The 20588-nt window shown below is 35.1% G+C and overlaps 5 protein-coding genes and 1 non-coding gene across 6 annotated transcripts; 5 read left to right on the top strand and 1 right to left on the bottom strand.

Moving 5' to 3' along the window:
* The first annotated feature begins 101 nt into the window (after positions 1-101).
* Positions 102-5992, top strand: chin-1 (Chimerin 2). The gene is made up of 9 exons (NM_064922.8): positions 102-134; positions 220-365; positions 414-530; positions 860-1008; positions 2278-2428; positions 2845-3135; positions 4040-4191; positions 4493-4562; positions 5440-5992. Exons 1-9 carry the CDS (start codon positions 104-106, stop codon positions 5596-5598), a joined length of 1266 nt encoding a protein of 421 aa, NP_497323.3. The 5' UTR covers positions 102-103; the 3' UTR covers positions 5599-5992.
* A 218-nt stretch (positions 5993-6210) lies between these two features.
* On the top strand, positions 6211-8541 carry E_BE45912.2 (uncharacterized protein). The gene is made up of 5 exons (NM_001393273.1): positions 6211-6335; positions 6899-7129; positions 7317-7411; positions 7457-7610; positions 8333-8541. Exons 2-5 carry the CDS (start codon positions 6932-6934, stop codon positions 8510-8512), a joined length of 627 nt encoding a protein of 208 aa, NP_001379592.1. The 5' UTR covers positions 6211-6335; positions 6899-6931; the 3' UTR covers positions 8513-8541.
* A 357-nt stretch (positions 8542-8898) lies between these two features.
* clc-26 (uncharacterized protein) lies at positions 8899-10852 on the top strand. The gene is made up of 4 exons (NM_001267910.4): positions 8899-9134; positions 9692-9786; positions 9834-9987; positions 10199-10852. Exons 1-4 carry the CDS (start codon positions 8982-8984, stop codon positions 10370-10372), a joined length of 576 nt encoding a protein of 191 aa, NP_001254839.1. The 5' UTR covers positions 8899-8981; the 3' UTR covers positions 10373-10852.
* Positions 10853-12412: 1560 nt separating this feature from the next.
* Positions 12413-12505, top strand: Y34F4.7. The gene has a single exon (NR_101785.1). It is a non-coding gene; the product is annotated as an Unclassified non-coding RNA Y34F4.7 (non-coding RNA).
* Positions 12506-12752: 247 nt separating this feature from the next.
* clc-25 (uncharacterized protein) lies at positions 12753-14093 on the top strand. The gene is made up of 3 exons (NM_064915.8): positions 12753-12931; positions 13391-13485; positions 13530-14093. Exons 1-3 carry the CDS (start codon positions 12770-12772, stop codon positions 14029-14031), a joined length of 759 nt encoding a protein of 252 aa, NP_497316.3. The 5' UTR covers positions 12753-12769; the 3' UTR covers positions 14032-14093.
* A 1338-nt stretch (positions 14094-15431) lies between these two features.
* Positions 15432-16360, bottom strand: clc-23 (Transmembrane 9 superfamily member). Its single transcript, NM_001129253.3, has 4 exons — positions 16172-16360; positions 16014-16108; positions 15710-15854; positions 15432-15662 (listed from the first exon to the last, which is right to left on the bottom strand). The coding sequence occupies exons 1-4, from the start codon at positions 16331-16333 to the stop codon at positions 15468-15470; spliced, it is 597 nt and encodes a 198-aa protein (NP_001122725.1). The 5' UTR covers positions 16334-16360; the 3' UTR covers positions 15432-15467.
* Positions 16361-20588: the final 4228 nt, after the last annotated feature.

The raw sequence follows: 20588 nt of genomic DNA, 5'->3' as shown, positions 1-20588 counted from the left end.
ATTTTCTAAGAAATTAGCTCAACTTTGCTCATTTTTCTCCAAATTTCTTCGATTTTTTTGCATTTTCAGTTAAAAAATCAATAAAAATCGAATTTTTGCAGGTATGGAAGACGACGGGCCTCCTGGGAGCTCGGGTAAGTCATTTTTTTCAAGCTCAACAAGTTTTGGAAGCTTTAAAAATATCCGAAAAGCTAAAATCTCAAATTTTCCAATTTCCAGGAGCATCAAAAGGATACTGGAAGCAAAATTTGTACCTTTTACAAGAAAAAGCGCCGAAACCCAACGCAGTTTTGTGCCGAAAACCTCTTCAGCAGAGACCTCGACATTTTGGAGCCGAATTTCACGGATTAATCGATAGAAATGAGGTTTTTAGTGATTTTTGGGTGTTTTAAGCTCGAAAATTCGATTTTCAGGCCGAAAAAATGCTGCTGGAGGCCGGAGAAGGCTCGTATTTGGTGCGGGAGTCGAATCGGAGCAGAGACGCGTGCACTTTGTGTATGATTTTTGATGCAAAGGTTATGAATTATAAAGTAAGCATTTTTAGAGTTTAAAAAGCAGAAAAAATCGATAAACATCAAGAAAATACCCGAAAAATATCAAATTTTCCGCTAAATTTTCGAATTTAGTGAAAAATTCCCAATTTTTGTTAACTCGCCGTGGCAAATGCGCTCTATCGGCAATTTTAGGCTGGAAATCTCGAATTTTTGCATAAAAAACTGCGAGAATTCGGAATTTTTCACCTAAAATTGCTCCGCGAGCACATTTGACCACTTTCCCTGGGAACCGCTGCCCAAATTTTCATTTTTAATTCAAAAACTTGGGATTTTTTCAATTTTTAGCCAAATTTTTAAATTTCCAGCTCTACTACGACGGTCAATTCTACGTTGGGGAGAAGCGTTTCGACACTATGGACCTTTTGGTGGCTGATGGGCTCATTTCAATGTTTGTGGACCTTCACGCGGCGGATTATATAAAAAGAATGGCGGATGAGGCGATTTATGAGGATAGGTATGGGAATTGGCGGAACATTAGCGAAAAATAGGCCGAAAATCATGAAAAATGGCAAAAATCACAAGAAAATGAGCCAAAAATTATAAAAATTGAAGAAAATTGACTTAGAATATAAATTCCGTGGCAAATGTGCTCTATCGGCGATTTTAGGCGGGAAATTTCAAATTTTCGCATTAAATACTGCAAAAATTTGGATTTTTAAGCTTTTAATTGCTCACCGAGCACATTTGACCATTTTCCCGGGGAACCTCTGCCCGAATTTTCATTTTTACCTCAAAAACTTTGGAAACATGACATTTTCGCTAATTTTCTGCTTTTAAAGCGTAAAATAGCTCAAAAATGCAAAATTTTCGGGTTTTTGGTTGAATTTTGCTCCAAAAATCGGAAAATAGTGGGAAAAATCTGAAATTTACTGAAAAATATGGTAAAAACTAGATTTCTTGCCCTAACGTTAATTTTTAAATGCTAAAAACTACAAAACGCGTCGAAAATTCAAAAACTGCCAATTTTTTCTTAGAAAATTCTAAAAATTTCAATAAAAAGCTCACTTAAATAATTCAAACCTACTTTCTGTTTTCTCCGTGGCAAATGTGCTCTATCGGCGATTTTGGCTTAGAAATTTCAAATTTTCGCATTAAATACTGCAAAAATTTGGATTTTTAAGCTTTTAATTGCTCACCGAGCCCATTTGACCACTTTCCCGGGGAACCTCTGCCCAAATTTCGATTTTTACCTTAAAAACTTGAAAAAATTAAAATATTGCTAATTTTAAGCTTCGAGAGCTCAAAATTACCGTAAAATTGCCGAAAAATTGAGTTTTCCCTGATTTTGGTCAAATTTTGATGTAAAAATCGGAAAATAGTGAAAAAATATGACAAGTTTACGGTAAAAACTGAAAAATATCCAAAAACTAGTCTTTTTGCCCTAATTTAGATTTTTCAGTGCTAAAAAGCTACGAAACGCGTCAAAAATTCCAATTTTTTTCTAGAAAATTCGAAAACTTTCTCTGAATTTTTGAATTCTCCCTAGAAATTGTCTTTGTACGCTTTTCCGTGGCAAATGTGCTCTATCGGCGATTACGGGCTGAAAATTTCAAATTTTTGCATTAAAAACTGAAAAATTTTGAAATTTTCCACCCGACATTGCTCACCGAGCCCATTTGACCACTTTCCCGGGGAACCTCTGCCCAAATTTTCATTTTTACCTTAAACAGTTTAGATTTTTGCGGTTTTTCCAGTTTTCCCCATAGAAATATCGATTTTTCAGCCCATATTCTCGGTATACGAACGCCGCCGCCACCACTTCAGACATTGTACGCCGTCCCGTCACTCGAGCACACAACTTCACGTCGTACACCTTCAAAGCTCCGCACTACTGTGATTATTGCCGAAATTTCCTGTGGGGATTGGTGCATCAGGTAAAATATTATAAAATATACGCGAAAATTAAGAAAAAACTGGAAATTGTGAAATTTTAGGGCGAAATTCTGGAATTTTTTGAAAAAAATTCATGAAAAAAACACAATTTTCGCAAAAACTGGCAATTTCTTCGGATTTTTAATGCCTTTTTCGAATTCCCCGCACTATTTTACCCCCGGAACTCGTTTTTCAGGCAAAAATCTCGCAATTACGTAAGATCCGGTGTTTCGGGTTACTGTAGTCGGTGTTTGCGTACTTTTGGAGCTACAGTACCCCGCGAAATTTCAAAATTGAGCTAGAAAGTCTGAGTTAAAGCTATTTAAGGCTAAATTTTGCGCTGATTTCGAATTTTATGAAGGATTAGCGCAATTAATATTTTTTCGAGAAACAATTTCAAAAAAATCAAATTTTCCAGGGAATGCGATGCGAGGACTGTGGCTTCGCGGCTCACAAAAAATGCTCGGAAAAAACGCTTCACGACTGTGTGCCCGACTCGAAATACGTGAAACGCATGTTCGGCGTCGACATTACCACCCTGTGCATGGCTCACGGAGCAGATTTGCCGCCAATCGTGCCACTTTGCATTGGAGAAGTCGAATCGAGGGGTCTTGATGTGGAGGGGATTTATCGGGTTTCGGGATCCTATGATCATATGGAAAAGCTCAAGCAACAGTTTGATTCTAATCAATATGTGGACTTGGCTACGGTAATTTGCGCGGGATTTTCAGCGTTTTCCCGGAGTTTTTGCCTAAAAAATTGCAAAAATCCAAAGAAAATGAGCCAAAAATCGTAAAAATTGAAGAAAATTGACCTAAAATAAGATTTCCGTGGCAAATGTGCTCTATCGGCGATTTTGGCTTGAAAATTTTAAATTTTCGCATAAAAAAACTGCTAAAATTTGGAATTTTCCACCCGGAATTGCTCACCGAGCACATTTGACCACTTTCCCGGGGAAGCTCTGCCCAAATTTTCATTTTTACTCGAAAAACTCGAAATTTCACATATTCAGCTCAATTTTTCAAGTTTTCTACTGCAAAATTCACTTTGAAAACCCTAACAATATCCTAGAACCCGTTTTTTGTGAAATTTCAAATATGCACCTATGGCTCAGTAGGTAACACAGATGGCTGCCAAGCACAAGACCGGGGTTCGACCCTCGCCGCGGCGAATTTCTTTTATTTTGCTTGAAATTGATTCTCAGAACGATTTAAAGTTTTATGACTCAAATTTTTTCTTGAAACTCAATTTTTGTGTAAAAATCTGAAATTTACTGGAAAATATCGAAAAAAAATTAGTTTTCTCACACTAAAAAATTCGAAAATTCAAAAACTGTCTATTGTTTTCTAGAAAATTCACAAAAATTTCACTAAATTTTTGAATTCTTCTTTAAAATTGTCTTTGTATGCTTTTCCGTGGCAAATGTGCTCTATCGGTGATTTTGGGCTGAAAATTTCAAATTTTCGCATAAAAAACTACGAAAATTTGGAATTTTCAGACCTCTATTGCTCACCGAGCACATTTGGCCACTTTCCCGGGGAACCTCTGCCCAAATTTTCATTTTTACCCCAAAAAACTTTCAATTTTTCTCAAAATTTCACCAATTTTTTCAGGTTTGCGATATTCACACAGTTTGCGGGCTCTTGAAGCTCTACTTCCGCCTACTACCACAGCAACTGATCCCGTTCAGCGTCCATAAGCAGCTTCTCGTCGCCTACCAGGAGACGAATCAACGATCTACACATGAGAGGGAGCGGCAGATAAGGTGCTGGAAATTTGGGGATTTTGGGTCCAAAATTTTCCCAAAATTGTAGAAATCCCGGTGAAAATGAGCCAAAAAATAGCTTTAAAAAATTTTTTTGGAAATTCCGTGGCAAATGTGCTCTATCGGCGATTTTGACTTGGAAATCTCAAACTTTCGCGTAAAAAACTGTGAAAATTTGAATTTTTCCACCCAAAATTGCTCACCGAGCCCATTTGACCACTTTCCCGGGGAACCTCTGCCCAAATTTTCATTTTTTCTCTCGAAAACTGGAAAACATTCTGAAATTACTGGAAAATTTCAGAAAAGTGATGATGGAGCTGTCCGATGCGAACATAATCACACTTGGAGCAGTGTTGGCGCATTTGAAAAAGGTAAAAATTCAAAATTTCACTATTTAAGTGGATTTTCGAAGGTTTTTGACCTAAAAATTCACTCCAAACCCCCTGAAAATACCCTAGAACCCATTTTCGCGAAATTTCGAAAATGCATCGGTGGCTCAGTAGGTAACACGGATGGCTGCCAAGCACACGACCGGGGTTCGACCCCCACTGCGGCGAATTTTTTGTTTTGATTGATATTGGTTCTCAAAGCATTTAAAAGTGTCGAAAACCAGTTTTAGAATTATTTTCTGTCCAAATTTCGAATTTTTCTTATAAAAATGAATAAAGCCCCAAATAACTTAATTCTAGTCAATTTTTCATCGCTTTTAGGTGTAAAAATCAGTTTAAACCCCCTAAGAATTCCCGGAAACCCATTTTCCGCAAATTTTCAAAAATGCACCTGTGGCTCAGAGGGTAACACAGATGGCTACCAAGCACACGACCGGGGTTCGACCCCCGCCGGGGCGAATTTCTTTTATTTTGCTTGGAATTGGTTCTCATAGCGTTTTAAAGTTTTATGGCTCAAACTTTTGCAAAATTCGCTTAATTTTTTTTCGTAAGAACAAGGAAATATTCTAAAAACTCAACTCTAGTAATTTTTCATAGCTTTTAGGTGTAAAAATTAGTGCAAACCCCCTAGAAATACCCCGAAACCCAGTTTTTGCGAAATTTAAAACTTGCACCGATGGCGCAGTGGGTAACACGGATGGCTGCCAAGCACAAGACCGAGGTTTGACCCCCGCTGTGGCCAATATTTTTTATTTGGCTTGAAATTTAGTTTTCCCCTAAAAAATTAGTTCTTAAGTTAAAAAATTCGAATTTTCAAACAAATTTTCTGGAATTTTTCAAAAAATTTCCCCAATTCCAGGTGGCAGATCACAGTGCAAAAAACAAGATGACCGTCGAAAATCTGGCGACAATTTTCTCGCCGACACTCTTCTGCTCGGGCTCCATACCCGCCATGCCGAACCATCAGCTGCTCCATTTTCTGATCAATAATCCACGTGTCGTGCCGAAACATCATTAATTTATTGCTCCCCGTGGTGGCAAGTGTGCTCTATCGGCGATTTTGGGTCGAAAATCTCAAATTTTCGTATGAAAAATTGTGAAAATTTGGAATTTTCGACTTTTAATTGCTCACCGAGCCGGCTTGACCACTTTCCCGGGGAACCTCTGCCTAAATTTTCATTTTCCTAGATCTATATCTCCCAGTTTATGCATTTTCTTCAGCAATTTCTCTCATCTCTCCGCATACTTTTCTTCATTTACATATCGGGTACCCGTTTTCTCTCGCTTTTGCATGTTTTTTGACCAGTTTTATGCATTTATTTATGATTTTTCCTTATTTTTCACATGTTGTTACGTTCTTATTGCATAATGTTTTTTTCCGAGTTTTAGAATATAAATTTATTGAGCTGTAATTCAAAAATTCTCAAAATTTTGTGATTTTAAGACCCCTGGCGCGTTGAATTCCGAAATTTTCATATTTTTCTGCAGTTTTTGGCTCAAAGCCTTGAATTTTGGCTTGGAACCGATGATTTTCAGTCAGAAGCCCAAACACCGCCAAATTTTTGCTCTGCAGCTCAAATGCTAGCTGAAAATGTTAAAACTCCGTTCAGAACCTGAAAATTTGACTCAGAATACCAGATTTCAGGTCATTTGGCTCCAAATCTCGATTTTCAGCTCAGAACGGAACTTCTATACCTGCAAAGCCCGATGTGTGCTCCAGAACCTGAAAAATTGATCCACTACCTCAAAATTTGGGTAATTTGGCTCCAAATCTCAACTTCGAAAGCTTCAAAGCCCGAAATATGTCTCAAAGCCTGGAAAATTGACCCACTGCCTCAAAATTTGGGTAATTTGGCTCCAACTCTCGAATTTCGGCTCAGATCCGCAACTTCTATACCTGCAAAGCCCGAAGTTTGCTCCGGAATCTGAAAAATTGACTCAGCACTTCAAAATTTGACTGTCAAGCTGGATTTAAGCCCTAATTTCTAAAATTTGGCTCAGAGTGCCAATTTGGCTTCAAGTCTCCGAAGTTTGGCTCAAAACCTTTGTGTTTTTGTCCGAAGCTTACAAATTGCCACTGAGATGGCCTAAATTTAGATCGTAGCCTGAAATTTTGGGCCAAATCCTCAAATTTTGAGTTTTACCCCCCAAAACGCGGGCCAAGAAAGGTTCAAATTGTTTCACAGCCCGACAAAAGAGGCGACTAAAAGTCATAAAATTGACAAACCAGTCGTTTTTTTTTTGAAAGATTGTGAACTTCCCAGTACTCGCGCACCTATGTCACCACCCCTCTTATCACAGTGATAACAACTGTCCAGACGGTCCAATTAGCAGTACCCACTGTTCTTCAAATGCCTCTTTGTTCGGACATAGATCGTCATTTCTCAACCATCCAAGGAATAATCGATCTGAAATTGATCTACTTTGGATTCTTCGTCTTACTAGGATTTGTCCTGAACATAGTCGGTGTGGTGACGCCATGCTTTTTGGTGGAGACGAACAGGTCAACTAAAAAGGAGACATGCCACTGGGTGAATCCGTTCTCAACTGTGAGTTTTTGTAGAAAAAGGCGTATTTTTAGGCCAGAAACTTTGAAATTCTGGGTCAAACTCCTGCCCGGGCCAATTTTAACGAAAATTCTGACGATTTTAACCTTTTTAACTGATTTTTATTCTTTTCTACGGCCAAACTCCAGAAATTCCAATTTTCTAGTTCAAAATCGGTAACTACTTTCAGCTGGGCTATTCATACGATCTCGCCAGCTTCTTCCTCTACGCCACAATCTTCTGCCAATGCATCATCGGCTGGCTCATTGGGTCAATTGTCAATAAGTAAGCTTTTGCTCTCAATTTATCTGAAAATACTGAAATTTTCAGAACAAAAATCAAGAAAAGTAAGTATTCCAAAGAGATTCTTTCACGGTTCGACTATATCAAATGGCTATTCATGTTAATAATTGTGCTGAACGTGCTGAGCTTTGTGCTTATCGAAATCCAGTATGACAAGCGTTTCCAGGACGGCAGTCTTAATGTGAGTTTCACCGTAATTTTGAAATTTGTAATGCTTTTCAAAGAAAAATGAGTAAAAGTTGGTGATTTTCAACAAATCTTGAAATTTTTTTGACGAATATTCGACGCTTTAAAGGGTCTACACCAGGGGTGTGCGGCAAATTTGCCGATTTGCCGAAAATTGCCGACTTGCCGAGCTCGGCAAATTTGCCGATTTGCCGAATTCGGCAAATTTAAAAAAACCAGCAATTGCCGATTTGCCGAGCTCGGCAATTTTCAAAAAAGTAGATTTGCCGAATTTGCCGAGCTCGGCAAATTTCGAAATTTGCCGCACACGTCAAAAATTTGACAGTACAATTTTGACTAAAACTATTGATTTTTTAGCCAAAAATTTAGTAAAATGATATAAAATTGAGCTATTTTGATGCTTAAACAGACATACTACGCGGAACTTATTCAGAAACCAGATGTGTGTTAAGAATTCAGTAGTTTTGGTGCTCCAAAAAACATAAAAAATATCAAATTTTTCCGAGTTTGTTAAGCACGGCAAATTTGCCGAATTTGCCGTGCTCGGCAAATATTGAAAAAAGAGATTTGCCGAATTTGCCGAGCTCGGCAAATTTTGAAAAACCAGCAATTGCCGATTTGCCGAGCTCGGCAATTTTTTCCATTTGCCGCACACCCCTGGTCTACACCAATTTTCGAAGGGTTTCAGCCAAATTTCAAAATCATCAGTATTTTCAGCTGTCCTACCAAACATTTGTACTGGCGATTTGTACATGCATTGTGTGCCCCTTCAATATTACACTTTCCAAACGGCTGGTGCGGCTAATCAAACGGGTTACTCAACAACAAAACTCCGCGCCGTCGACGAATCAATACAATTTGGACACTACAAATGGCAATACAATTGCTAAGATTTGAGAAATTATAATAAACTTGCGAATTCTAGGTTTTGAACACAAATTCTTGGTTATAAAGCAAAAATTCGAGATTTTGGCCGAATGTTGCGATCAGGAACTCTGTTTTGTGGCTTTTAGCTAAAATTTGACCAATTTCGGCGAAACATTTCAATGTGAAGCCGAAAACTGTAAAAAATGGAGTCAGATCCATCAATTTTTGTGGAAAATTCAAAAATTTTCAATTTTCTCTCCCAAATCTGCAATTTCCTCACTGCTCTTCCGGTTCTCAACAGGAAAAGTCACTAATTAGTCGATTTTCGGCAAATTCTGACCTTTCCAGTACTCGCGAACCTATGTCACTACCTCTCTTATCAGTAATGACGCGCCCAGCTGTCCCACTGGACTCACAAATCGATAAGAACTCGGCGGCAAAAAGTGTGACACATTTTTCCTGTAAATAATTCCTATTCCTTGCCATTTCCCAACAAGAAATGGCGGATTTGAAATTCCTCATTCTGGGAATTTTCATTTCTATTGGATTTGTTCTTAATATTGTCGGCGTTGTGGCGCCATGCTTCATGGTGGAGAAGGCAACAGCCGATTCGAAGCAGCACAAATGTCATGCGGTTAATCCGTTCTCGAGTGTGAGTTTTTCATTCAACAAAAGTGTTGAAAATTTAGATTTGATGAGATTTAGGACAAAAAACTCAAAAATTTGGTTTTTTCAGGTTCTGAGCCAAAATATAAGGCACTTGTTGAAATTTTAGTCCAATCCTCTATCAATTTTGGCTTCGAGTCTTAAAAAATGACTAAAATTCAAAATTTATCACTTTGAATTTAACAAATTTGGCTTGAGACCTCATGTTTTAAGGAAATTCCTGTAATTTTGAAATTACATTTTTTAAGGCCCAAAGCCAAAATTTGATGATGCGCCAAAATTGATGATGAAAGGACTAAAACTTCAACAATTGCCTTAAAAATTCGAGTTTTGGACCAAATTACCGATTTATCGAGAAAAAAAAATTAGAATCCCATAAAATCTTCTCAAAACCTCCAAGCTCGGGCCTGAAAGCTGCATTTTGGAAACAAAATCAAGAAATACAACAAATTTCAACAAAATCTTCACTTTCTGAGATCCTGGGGCTCAATTATGGCTCCTGAAGCGAAATTTCGAGTTTCCAAAACTCAAAATCATTTCCAGATGGGCTCCTCGTACGATTTCGCGAGCTTCGCCCTCTACACCACAGTTGTCTGCCAGTTCATGGTCGCCTTGATGTATGGATTCATTGTCTATGAGTAAGCTTTTTTTGCACCCAAACCTGTTTTAAATGCCAAATATTCAGAACAAAAATCAAGAAGCGGCAGTATTCCAAGGAGATCCTCTCGTTGTTCTACTATTTCAAGTGGTTCTTCCTACTGATCGTTGTGCTGATTGCGCTGAGCTTTGTGCTGATCGCGATCAAGTTCCAGAGCCGTTTCAATGACAATACTGTTTATGTAAGTATTCAGGCGAGCTTCTGGACCGAATTTGAGTGCTTTTAAGCAAAATTTGGCGAAATTCGACGGTTCTGAACCAGAAATTCGACTTTTCAAACTAAAATTGGATGCTTCAGAGCGAATCTGATGCTCCGAGCTTAAATTTTACGTTCTGAACCAAAATTGAGAGCTCTGTAACGCAATTCCAGTCAATTCCCCATTCATTTTACAGCTCTCCTACCAATCATTGCTCCTGATCACCACAATCATCGTGTGCTCCATCAACATTGCACTTTCCCGACGCTTGGTGGTTCAAGTGGCACGAACAATCCGGCAAAACTCTACTCATACTGCGAACCCATTCAATTTTGACACTACCAGTGTCTATTCAATTTCCAAGAACTGAATTATTTTGATAAAATTGTGAATTTTGAAAGAAATGGAGTTTTAACATTCAATTTGGCAGAAAACTTCTAGATTTGAGCCAAAACCAAAAAAAAACAATTTTAAGAAGATTCCATTGGCGATTTTGATGATTTTACTCAATATTTCTACATTTTAAGGGAATTTTAAGGATTTTATGGAATTTTTGAATTTTTAATGCCTTCAGACGTACGATTTTCACAAATTCCAATTGTTTTCGTTTTCCGAGAATCCCTTGAAAGGCGGAGTTGTCCCTCGCCTAAGCGTAAGCGTAAGCCTAAGCCTGATCCTAAGCCTAAGTCTAAGCCTAAGCCTAAGCCTAAGCCTAAGCCTGAGCCTAATCCTAATTTTGATTTTGAGTCAAAATTTCAAGTTTTAAACTGCATTTTTAATATTCACAACCAAAAATTAAATTACATACACCAATATTTACTGTTTTGAATGAAACTATACAGTTCCGTCATTGCTATTTCGAAATAAATGATGAGACGCAACTTCTTATCACCTCCGCCGAGATGCTTTCTCTCCATTAACTCATTTTCAGTGCGAGTTAGTCGAAAAATGATCGATGTCTCGTTAGTTTTTCTCGGAGTTAGCATCACAATTGGCTTTGGGCTCAACATTTTTTTTTTTTTTTTTTTCAACATAAAACAAAAATGCTACCAGATGCCATCGATTGAACCCGTTTTCGGATGTAAGTACACAATTTTCGCGTTCTGAGCCATGATTTGAGATTTTCCACTTAAATTCAAAGAAAACCCGGATATTTTATTTCAAATTCAAGGTTTTAAAATGAAAAAAAAAGAGTTTATGAGCTGAAATTTCAAATCTTGAGTCAAAATAGAAGTGGTTTGAACTAAGTTCAGAGTTTTGAAGGAAACTGTCAAATTTTGTGTTGTTGAAAAGTGGGGTTCAAGACGTCTGACTTTCAAAATTCCAATCCAAAATCTGAAATTTTTGAAGTAAATTATAGGCCCAAGTTCAAATTCTTAGGTTGAAACCAATTTTTGAGGTCTCCAGCAAAATTTTTAAATTTGAGTGGTTTTTCAAGGTTCTGAGCCAAAATTACAAGAATTTCCTTCAAAAATGAGGTCCCAAGGCAACAATTGCAAATCTGAGCCAATTTACGAAGTTTCAAGCCAAATTTTTAAAATTCAAAATAAGAAATTTTAAACTTTAGTCATTTTTTGAAGCCCTAATCCTAAATTAAGAGAGTATTGAACATTTGTTTCATCCTTAGGCTTAAGCTTGGGCTTATGTCTAGACGTAGGCCTAGACCTTAGCTTAGGCTTAATTTTAGCCTTCAACATAGGCGTATGCTTAGGCTTAGTCTTAAGCTTAAGTTTTAAGCTTCGGGTTAGACTTAGACCAGGCTCAGGCTTAGGCTCTAACTTAGGCTGAGGCTTAGAATTAAGCTCATGCGAGGGGGCAATTCCACAATCGACAAACTTTCAAATTTGGAGTTGAACATTTGAAAACTGTGCTAAGAAAATGATTTTTCGATTTACAGTTGGGATTCTTATTCGTTTTCGAAAGCATATTGATTTACCTTATTATTTTTTGCTACTGCATCGTAATCTGTGCTTACGGGTGGATTTTCCAGGGGTAAAAAAACTTTACCAATCAATTTCTACTCGTTTTTGTTTCAGAATCCTCGTGAAAAAATGCGGGTATACCCGACAAATACTCATCGTGCTGGATTGTGTCTTTTGGATGATGTTTGTTATTTTAATACTTTATGTTTTAATCATTCTAGCATGGGCCGCGGCAGTGAAGCTTCCATGCCAATTAACATCTTACATTGTTGTCCTTCTTGCTCCTTTACCAATCCTTTCAGCTCATCCGATGGTAGGAGTAATGTTAATAAAAGGCGTGAAGCAATTCGGGGAAGCATTTCCTGATGAAACTCTTCCACCGAGAATACAGAAATGGTACAGCTCAGCAAGTCAAATGTCAAATATTGCTCAGCGTCCATCAAGGCTTGAAAAACGCTCAAACTTCGAGCAACGCCTATCACATCTAGAGCAGAACAACTCAAACTTTGAGCAATGTCAATCGAACTTTGAGCAGCGTCTGTCAGACTTAGAACAAGATGTTCTAGACTCTCAGCAACGTGTCTTAGACGTTTGACCTCAAACGGATATGAAGAATACAAAATATTGATGTATTCATAGAATTTTCCTGTATAATTTTCACTGTTAAGTTGTAGTTTGTTCAATAAACCAATATTAGCCAATAAGCCAATATTTACTGTTTTTAATCAAAATATACAGTTCCGTCATTGCTATTTCGAAATAAATGATGAGAACGCGACTTCTTATCACCTCCGCCGAGATGCTTTCTCTCCATTAACTCATTTTCAGTGCGAGTTAGTCGAAAAATGATAGATGTCTCGTTAGTTTTTCTTGGAATTAGCATCACAATTGGCTATGGGATCAACATTTTTGCAGTGGCAACTCCGTGTTTCTATGAGGAGATATATTTCGACTCGACTGAAGACAAAAATGCTACCAGATGTCATCGATTGAACCCGTTTTCGGATGTAAGTACACAATTTCCGCGCTCTGAGCCAAAAATTGGAATTTCTAAGCCAATATCTTCCAGATTTTTGTTGAAAACTGGAGGTTTTAAGCCCAAATTTTGAATTCTGAATAAATTTTCCAGGTTTTCGGCTCAAATGTTGAATTTGGAGCAAATATATTCAAATCTGAGTTAATCGTTGAATAGTTTCCTAACCAAAATTACAAGAATTTCCTTCAAAATTGAGGTCCTGACCCAAATAGTTAAATTTGAGCCGATTTTTGAGGTCTTAAGCCAAATTGTTTAAATTCAAAGTGAGAAATTTCAAAGTTTAGTCATTTTTGAGGCCCAAAGCCGAAATTGACAGAGTATTGAACAGGTTCAGACTCACATTTAGGCTTAGACTCAGGTTTAGGCTTGTTAGAAAATTTGAGGTCCTCAGCCGACTTTTCGTGTCCGAAGATAAACTTTCGATTTACAGTTGGGATTCTTATTCGTTTTCCAAAGCATATTGATCTACCTAACTATTTTTTGCTACTGCATCATGATCTGTGCTTACTGGTGGATTTTCCAGGGGTAAAAAAACTTTACCAATCAATTTCTACTCGTTTTTGTTTCAGAATCCTCGTGAAAAAATGCGGGTATACTCGACAAATACTCATCGTGCTGTTCTATATCGTTTGGACGATGGTTTTCATTTTAATACTCTCTATGTTAAGCATGTTTACATGGGCCGCGACAGCGAACCTTAATTCTGAGAACAACGAATGGGCATTTTTTGTTCTCTTTCCTGCTTTTCTTTTCAGCTTTTTAGCCGTCATACTTGCTGATGATCTTTTACAAACAGGCGTGAGGAATATTGCCAAAAAATTCCCTAACGAATCTCTTCCACCAAGACTAAAGGGAATGTATCGCGAGTCAAACGTTGAGAAACGCCTAACAAGACTTGAAAAACGGTGCGAGTCGAAATTTGAGCAACGTCTTTTACATCTGGAGCAACTCAATTCAAACCTTGAGCAGCGTCTGTCAGACCTAGAACAAGATCTATTCGACTCCCAGCAACTTGTTTCAGACTTTTGGCCTCAAACGGATATTAAGTACAATATATTGAAGTATACATGACATTTTATGTAATTCACTGTTAAGTTGTATTTTGTTCAATAAATCTGAAATCCGCCCAAGAAGTAAAATCTCCCTTCAAATTGTGAAAAAATGATTGAAACCTCTGAACTCCGGTTGTTCAAAATCGTACAAATTCAGCTTAGAAGCACATATGTCGACTCAAAACCTCTGTATTACGTGAAAAACCTTACAAACTCCAAGTTTTAGCTCTGCGAAACGCGAATTACTTACAATTCTCACTCAAAACTCTCAAAAACGTGTTCAGAAAGCCCATACCTGATTTAAAGCCTTAAAAATTTGATTCTGAAAAGGTTCAGGGCATCAAAAATGCCCCAATTTTTTTGCAGGTGTTATATTTTGTTTGAAATCCCACTAAAACACTGCAACTTTTTTCGAACGAGGGCTGAGAAAAAATGCGAAAAATCGGTGTTTGCACACAATACACCGCATTTTACGACATTTTCTACTTGCTTTGTTTTCTTGTGTTTTTCACCGATTTTTCCCGTGTTTTCTTATTAAAACTGATAAATACATATTTTTTGTTAATGCTAAAATAATTTCCAGATGAAAAATTGTGAATTCAGCCGGCAAGTAGCGGTGAAAGTGGTCAATGTAATATGATGGATTACGGGAATACAAAACCCAAACTTTTCCCCAAACATGATACATATGATGTTTAGATGCTAAAAGTACCTGATTTTCATAACGAGACCGCTGAAAAAGTTTTGAGATTTTCAAAATTCAACTTTTTTGGTAAAAAAGTCGAGATTTTGGCACAAAATGTTGAATTTTGAAAATCTAAAAACTTTTTTAGCTGTCTCGTTATGAAAATCAGGTACTTTCAGCATCTTAAAAGCATATATATTATGTTTCAGAAAAAGTTTGGGTTTTGTATAGCCGTTATCCATCATATTACATTGCCCACGTTCACTGCTACTTGCCAACTGAATTCACAATTTTTTCACTTGAAAATTGTTTTAGCATCTGCAAAAAATATTTATTTATTTGTTTTGATAAGAAAAAACGGAAAAAATCGGTGAAAAATGAAAAAAAAACACGCAGAAAACAAAGCAAGATAAATGGCCGCTGAAATTTGTCGGGGACTCGGCCATGGCCTAGAAACCTTTTTGCCTCGTCCCTCGTTCGAAAAAAGTTGCAGTGTAAAATGTCCATTTCTCGTGAAAAACACCGAAATTTGATCAAATTTCGAATTTTTTGATTAGAACCTCAAATTTCCGATCGTAGTCTGAAAATATTTGTCTTAACCGCGTGAGGTGCATCATTTTTGCTGAAAACGGTAAAAGTAGAACTTGAAACTGCACGTATTTGAGTCAAAAGCCTGCGTATGAGCATTTTGTCTTCAGATTCGGCCCAAAACCAAGGTTCAAATTGTCCAATTTTTTTTCGAAAATTTGCTTTATTCTGTTCAAATTCCTTTAAATATCACTCATTTGGAAATAACCGCTCTTCAAAACAACAAAATCATTGGGAACTTCAAGGCTCAATGGGTGAACCTTTGCAAACGTTTGCTTCATCTTCAATGCTGCCGCTTCATCAAACCATCGAGCGATCAAAATATTGAAGGGGCTCATGCAAATTGCTCCAACTAGAAGCCAAAATGAGTAGCCATACTGGAAAAAGTCGAATTCGGCGGCAAAAACCCATCTTAGAATCTGACCTTTAAGGTAGGGTTCTTCTCCCGTGAAGCTACCAGTGTAATCAACTGTATGCTTCCAATGATAAGAAGAGTGCTCACTAGCAGCGTCCATTTGATGAGCTTGAGCAAGGTGACACGTTTTTGAGAGTACTGGTGGTTGTGTGATCTGGAGAACACGTGGTGTCAGGCTGTTTGATCTACGAAAGATGCGGGAATTTTCCCGTTAATCATGAGAAATTAGTTGAGAACTTTGCCGCATTTTTTGTAGATCTATGTAGATCAAACGGAAGATGTTTTTTCCACGTTGTAGATCAAATAAACTCACTCATAAACAATGTAGACATACGTCGCAATCACAAAAATTTGACAGACAACTGACAAGTAGCTTGTGAAGACTGCAAATTTGAACCAGTTGCCCCACTGAAAATTGTATTTTTTATATTTGGGAGTCTGTCAGGGCCTACTTAAAGCTAGAAAACTCACAGGTATCCCCGGATCGATCCCATAGCTCAGCAGATCCGTCTGATCATAATATCTGCTATATAAATAGTAGGTGAAGAAGCATGGCGAGAAAACTCCAACAACATGGAGCAAAAAACCAGTAAGAAGAGAAAGTCCGTAGAAGCAGAACTTCAAGTCAACCATTTTTGTTGACTGGGAGTGTTATCAGCTGTTTAAAATTTTGAAAGTATTACTTGAAGATGGGGAAGGAGCACAAAAACTGATAAGAACTTGTTTGATTGCCGAAATTAGAGGAAAAAAAAGTTTTGGAATTTTGGCATAATTGATATGGCCCTGAATAGATAATTTTTTTCTAAGATTATTGGTACATTTTTGGACCTGAAAATTAAATTTTAGGCGCGCTAGAGGGATTTCTGTATCCGATTTATTTTTTACAGGCATATGACTGCACATTTTTGCAAAAAAAAAATTTGGAATTTTGGCAGAATTGAACTCATTCATCCCCCTCCCATTTTCATTTTTCATATTCTTTTCCATTTTTTCCATAATTCTCAGTTTAAAAAGTTTTGAAAACCAGTGCACATTTAAATTTATATTTTTTCCATAATTCTCAGTTTAAAAAGTTTTGAAAACCAGTGCACATTTAAATTTCCATATTCTCCATAATTCTCAGTTTAAAAAGTTTTGAAAACCAGTGCACATTTAAATTTATATTTTTTCCATAATTCTCAGTTTAAAAAGTTTTGAAAACCAGTGCACATTTAAATTTATATTTTTTCCATAATTCTCAGTTTAAAAAGTTTTGAAAACCAGTGCACATTTAAATTTATATTTTTTCCATAATTCTCAGTTTAAAAAGTTTTGAAAACCAGTGCACATTTAAATTTATATTTTTTCCATAATTCTCAGTTTAAAAAGTTTTGAAAACCAGTGCACATTTAAATTTATATTTTTTCCATAATTCTCAGTTTAAAAAGTTTTGAAAACCAGTGCACATTTAAATTTATATTTTTTCCATAATTCTCAGTTTAAAAAGTTTTGAAAACCAGTGCACATTTAAATATATATTTTTTCCATAATTCTCAGTTTAAAAAGTTTTGAAAACCAGTGCACATTTAAATTTCCATATTCTCCATAATTCTCAGTTTAAAAAGTTTTGAAAACCAGTGCACATTTAAATTTATATTTTTTCCATAATTCTCAGTTTAAAAAGTTTTGAAAACCAGTGCACATTTAAATTTCCATATTCTCCATAATTCTCAGTTTAAAAAGTTTTGAAAACCAGTGCACATTTAAATTTATATTTTTTCCATAATTCTCAGTTTAAAAAGTTTTGAAAACCAGTGCACATTTAAATTTCCATTTTTTCCATAATTCTCAGTTTAAAAAGTTTTGAAAACCAGTGCACATTTAAATTTCCATATTCTCCATAATTCTCAGTTTAAAAAGTTTTGAAAACCAGTGCACATTTAAATTTATATTTTTCCCATAATTCTCAGTTTAAAAAGTTTTGAAAACCAGTGCACATTTAAATTTATATTTTTTCCATAATTCTCAGTTTAAAAAGTTTTGAAAACCAGTGCACATTTAAATTTCCATATTCTCCATAATTCTCAGTTTAAAAAGTTTTGAAAACCAGTGCACATTTAAATTTCCATATTCTCCATAATTCTCAGTTTAAAAAGTTTTGAAAACCAGTGCACATTTAAATTTCCATTTTTTCCATAATTCTCAGTTTAAAAAGTTTTGAAAACCAGTGCACATTTAAATTTCCATATTCTCCATAATTCTCAGTTTAAAAAGTTTTGAAAACCAGTGCACATTTAAATTTATATTTTTTCCATAATTCTCAGTTTAAAAAGTTTTGAAAACCAGTGCACATTTAAATTTATATTTTTTCCATAATTCTCAGTTTAAAAAATTTTGAAAACCAGTGCACATTTAAATTTATATTTTTTCCATAATTCTCAGTTTAAAAAGTTTTGAAAACCAGTGCACATTTAAATTTCCATTTTTTCCATAATTCTCAGTTTAAAAAATTTTGAAAACCAGTGCACATTTAAATTTATATTTTTTCCATAATTCTCAGTTTAAAAAATTTTGAAAACCAGTGCACATTTAAATTTCCATTTTTTCCATAATTCTCAGTTTAAAAAGTTTTGAAAACCAGTGCACATTTAAATTTATATTTTTTCCATAATTCTCAGTTTAAAAAATTTTGAAAACCAGTGCACATTTAAATTTATATTTTTTCCATAATTCTCAGTTTAAAAAATTTTGAAAACCAGTGCACATTTAAATTTCCATTTTTTCCATAATTCTCAGTTTAAAAAATTTTGAAAACCAGTGCACATTTAAATTTATATTTTTTCCATAATTCTCAGTTTAAAAAATTTTGAAAACCAGTGCACATTTAAATTTATATTTTTTCCATAATTCTCAGTTTAAAAAATTTTGAAAACCAGTGCACATTTAAATTTATATTTTTTCCATAATTCTCAGTTTAAAAAGTTTTGAAAACCAGTGCACATTTAAATTTCCATTTTTTCCATAATTCTCAGTTTAAAAAATTTTGAAAACCAGTGCACATTTAAATTTATATTTTTTCCATAATTCTCAGTTTAAAAAATTTTGAAAACCAGTGCACATTTAAATTTATATTTTTTCCATAATTCTCAGTTTAAAAAATTTTGAAAACCAGTGCACATTTAAATTTATATTTTTTCCATAATTCTCAGTTTAAAAAATTTTGAAAACCAGTGCACATTTAAATTTATATTTTTTCCATAATTCTCAGTTTAAAAAGTTTTGAAAACCAGTGCACATTTAAATTTATATTTTTTCCATAATTCTCAGTTTAAAAAGTTTTGAAAACCAGTGCACATTTAAATTTATATTTTTTCCATAATTCTCAGTTTAAAAAGTTTTGAAAACCAGTGCACATTTAAATTTATATTTTTTCCATAATTCTCAGTTTAAAAAATTTTGAAAACCAGTGCACATTTAAATTTCCATTTTTTCCATAATTCTCAGTTTAAAAAGTTTTGAAAACCAGTGCACATTTAAATTTCCATTTTTTCCATAATTCTCAATTTAAAAAGTTTTGAAAACCAGTGCACATTTAAATTTATATTTTTTCCATAATTCTCAGTTTAAAAAATTTTGAAAACCAGTGCACATTTAAATTTATATTTTTTCCATAATTCTCAGTTTAAAAAATTTTGAAAACCAGTGCACATTTAAATTTATATTTTTTCCATAATTCTCAGTTTAAAAAATTTTGAAAACCAGTGCACATTTAAATTTATATTTTTTCCATAATTCTCAGTTTAAAAAGTTTTGAAAACCAGTGCACATTTAAATTTCCATTTTTTCCATAATTCTCAGTTTAAAAAGTTTTGAAAACCAGTGCACATTTAAATTTATATTTTTTCCATAATTCTCAGTTTAAAAAGTTTTGAAAACCAGTGCACATTTAAATTTCCATTTTTTCCATAATTCTCAGTTTAAAAAGTTTTGAAAACCAGTGCACATTTAAATTAATATTTTTTCCATAATTCTCAGTTTAAAAAGTTTTGAAAACCAGTGCACATTTAAATTTATATTTTTTCCATAATTCTCAGTTTAAAAAGTTTTGAAAACCAGTGCACATTTAAATTTATATTTTTTCCATAATTCTCAGTTTAAAAAGTTTTGAAAACCAGTGCACATTTAAATTTATATTTTTTCCATAATTCTCAGTTTAAAAAGTTTTGAAAACCAGTGCACATTTAAATTTATATTTTTTCCATAATTCTCAGTTAAAAAATTTTTGAAAACCAGTGCACACATGTCTTCAATTCATTTTTTACATACATATGACTGCACTTTTTTGCAAAAAAAAAATTTCGGATTTTTGGCACAATTGAACTCATCCCTCCCCCTCCCACTCCCCAGTGAAAGCTGCACAGGTGATTCGCGTTTCATGCGTGACGCTTTGAGGCGCGTATGAGGCGCGTATTGGACGCGTAGCGAAAAGCTAGCCTCGGACGCATGTGTGAAGCATGCGTTACGCACGAGATGGCGAAAGTGTCTCCCTTTTCGCCACGCATACGTGGAGCATGCGTGAAACACGATTAGCGAAAAAGAAGGAACAGTAATCGATACAAATATTTTAGGTAATTTATTTTACTTTTCACAGTTTATTTTGTCTTTCCACTGTTTTTAATTGTTTTTCTGCCGTGAAAAGTGATAATAGTATCGCTATATTTATCTGGAGTGAACCTAAAAACTAATTTTGGTGAAAACAACGATAGTTCATTCCAAATGCAGTTCAATGTTCCGTTTATAATTGTTACTGAAGAAATGGAGGTTTCCCTTTTCTCTATCTTTGGAAAAATTTTCCGCTGAGTTTTTGTGATTAGATAACCTAAAAGTTTTTCGCTTGAAATTTATTGTA

This window comes from Caenorhabditis elegans, chromosome III (assembly GCF_000002985.6).
Source record: "Caenorhabditis elegans chromosome III".
NCBI classification, from domain to species: domain Eukaryota; kingdom Metazoa; phylum Nematoda; class Chromadorea; order Rhabditida; family Rhabditidae; genus Caenorhabditis; species Caenorhabditis elegans.
Note: the sequence above shows the minus strand (reverse complement) of the source record. Positions and strands in the feature narration are given on the sequence as shown.

Coding starts and splice junctions, on each gene's coding strand:
- chin-1 (NM_064922.8), top strand. CDS start 104: ATGGAAGACGACGGGCCTCCTGGGAGCTCGG. Junction 366..413: donor GATTAATCGATAGAAATGAG/GTTTTTAGTGAT, acceptor TTCGATTTTCAG/GCCGAAAAAATGCTGCTGGA. Junction 531..859: donor CAAAGGTTATGAATTATAAA/GTAAGCATTTTT, acceptor TTAAATTTCCAG/CTCTACTACGACGGTCAATT.
- E_BE45912.2 (NM_001393273.1), top strand. CDS start 6,932: ATGCCTCTTTGTTCGGACATAGATCGTCATTTCTCAACCATCCAAGGA. Junction 7,412..7,456: donor ATTGGGTCAATTGTCAATAA/GTAAGCTTTTGC, acceptor TGAAATTTTCAG/AACAAAAATCAAGAAAAGTA. Junction 7,611..8,332: donor TCCAGGACGGCAGTCTTAAT/GTGAGTTTCACC, acceptor CAGTATTTTCAG/CTGTCCTACCAAACATTTGT.
- clc-26 (NM_001267910.4), top strand. CDS start 8,982: ATGGCGGATTTGAAATTCCTCATTCTGGGAATTTTCATTTCTATTGGA. Junction 9,135..9,691: donor CGGTTAATCCGTTCTCGAGT/GTGAGTTTTTCA, acceptor AATCATTTCCAG/ATGGGCTCCTCGTACGATTT. Junction 9,988..10,198: donor TCAATGACAATACTGTTTAT/GTAAGTATTCAG, acceptor TTCATTTTACAG/CTCTCCTACCAATCATTGCT.
- clc-25 (NM_064915.8), top strand. CDS start 12,770: ATGATAGATGTCTCGTTAGTTTTTCTTGGAATTAGCATCACAATTGGC. Junction 12,932..13,390: donor GATTGAACCCGTTTTCGGAT/GTAAGTACACAA, acceptor TTCGATTTACAG/TTGGGATTCTTATTCGTTTT. Junction 13,486..13,529: donor TACTGGTGGATTTTCCAGGG/GTAAAAAAACTT, acceptor TTTTTGTTTCAG/AATCCTCGTGAAAAAATGCG.
- clc-23 (NM_001129253.3), bottom strand. CDS start 16,333: ATGGTTGACTTGAAGTTCTGCTTCTACGGACTTTCTCTTCTTACTGGT. Junction 15,855..16,013: donor TATGTCTACATTGTTTATGA/GTGAGTTTATTT, acceptor CGTGTTCTCCAG/ATCACACAACCACCAGTACT. Junction 15,663..15,709: donor AGAAGAACCCTACCTTAAAG/GTCAGATTCTAA, acceptor GACTTTTTCCAG/TATGGCTACTCATTTTGGCT.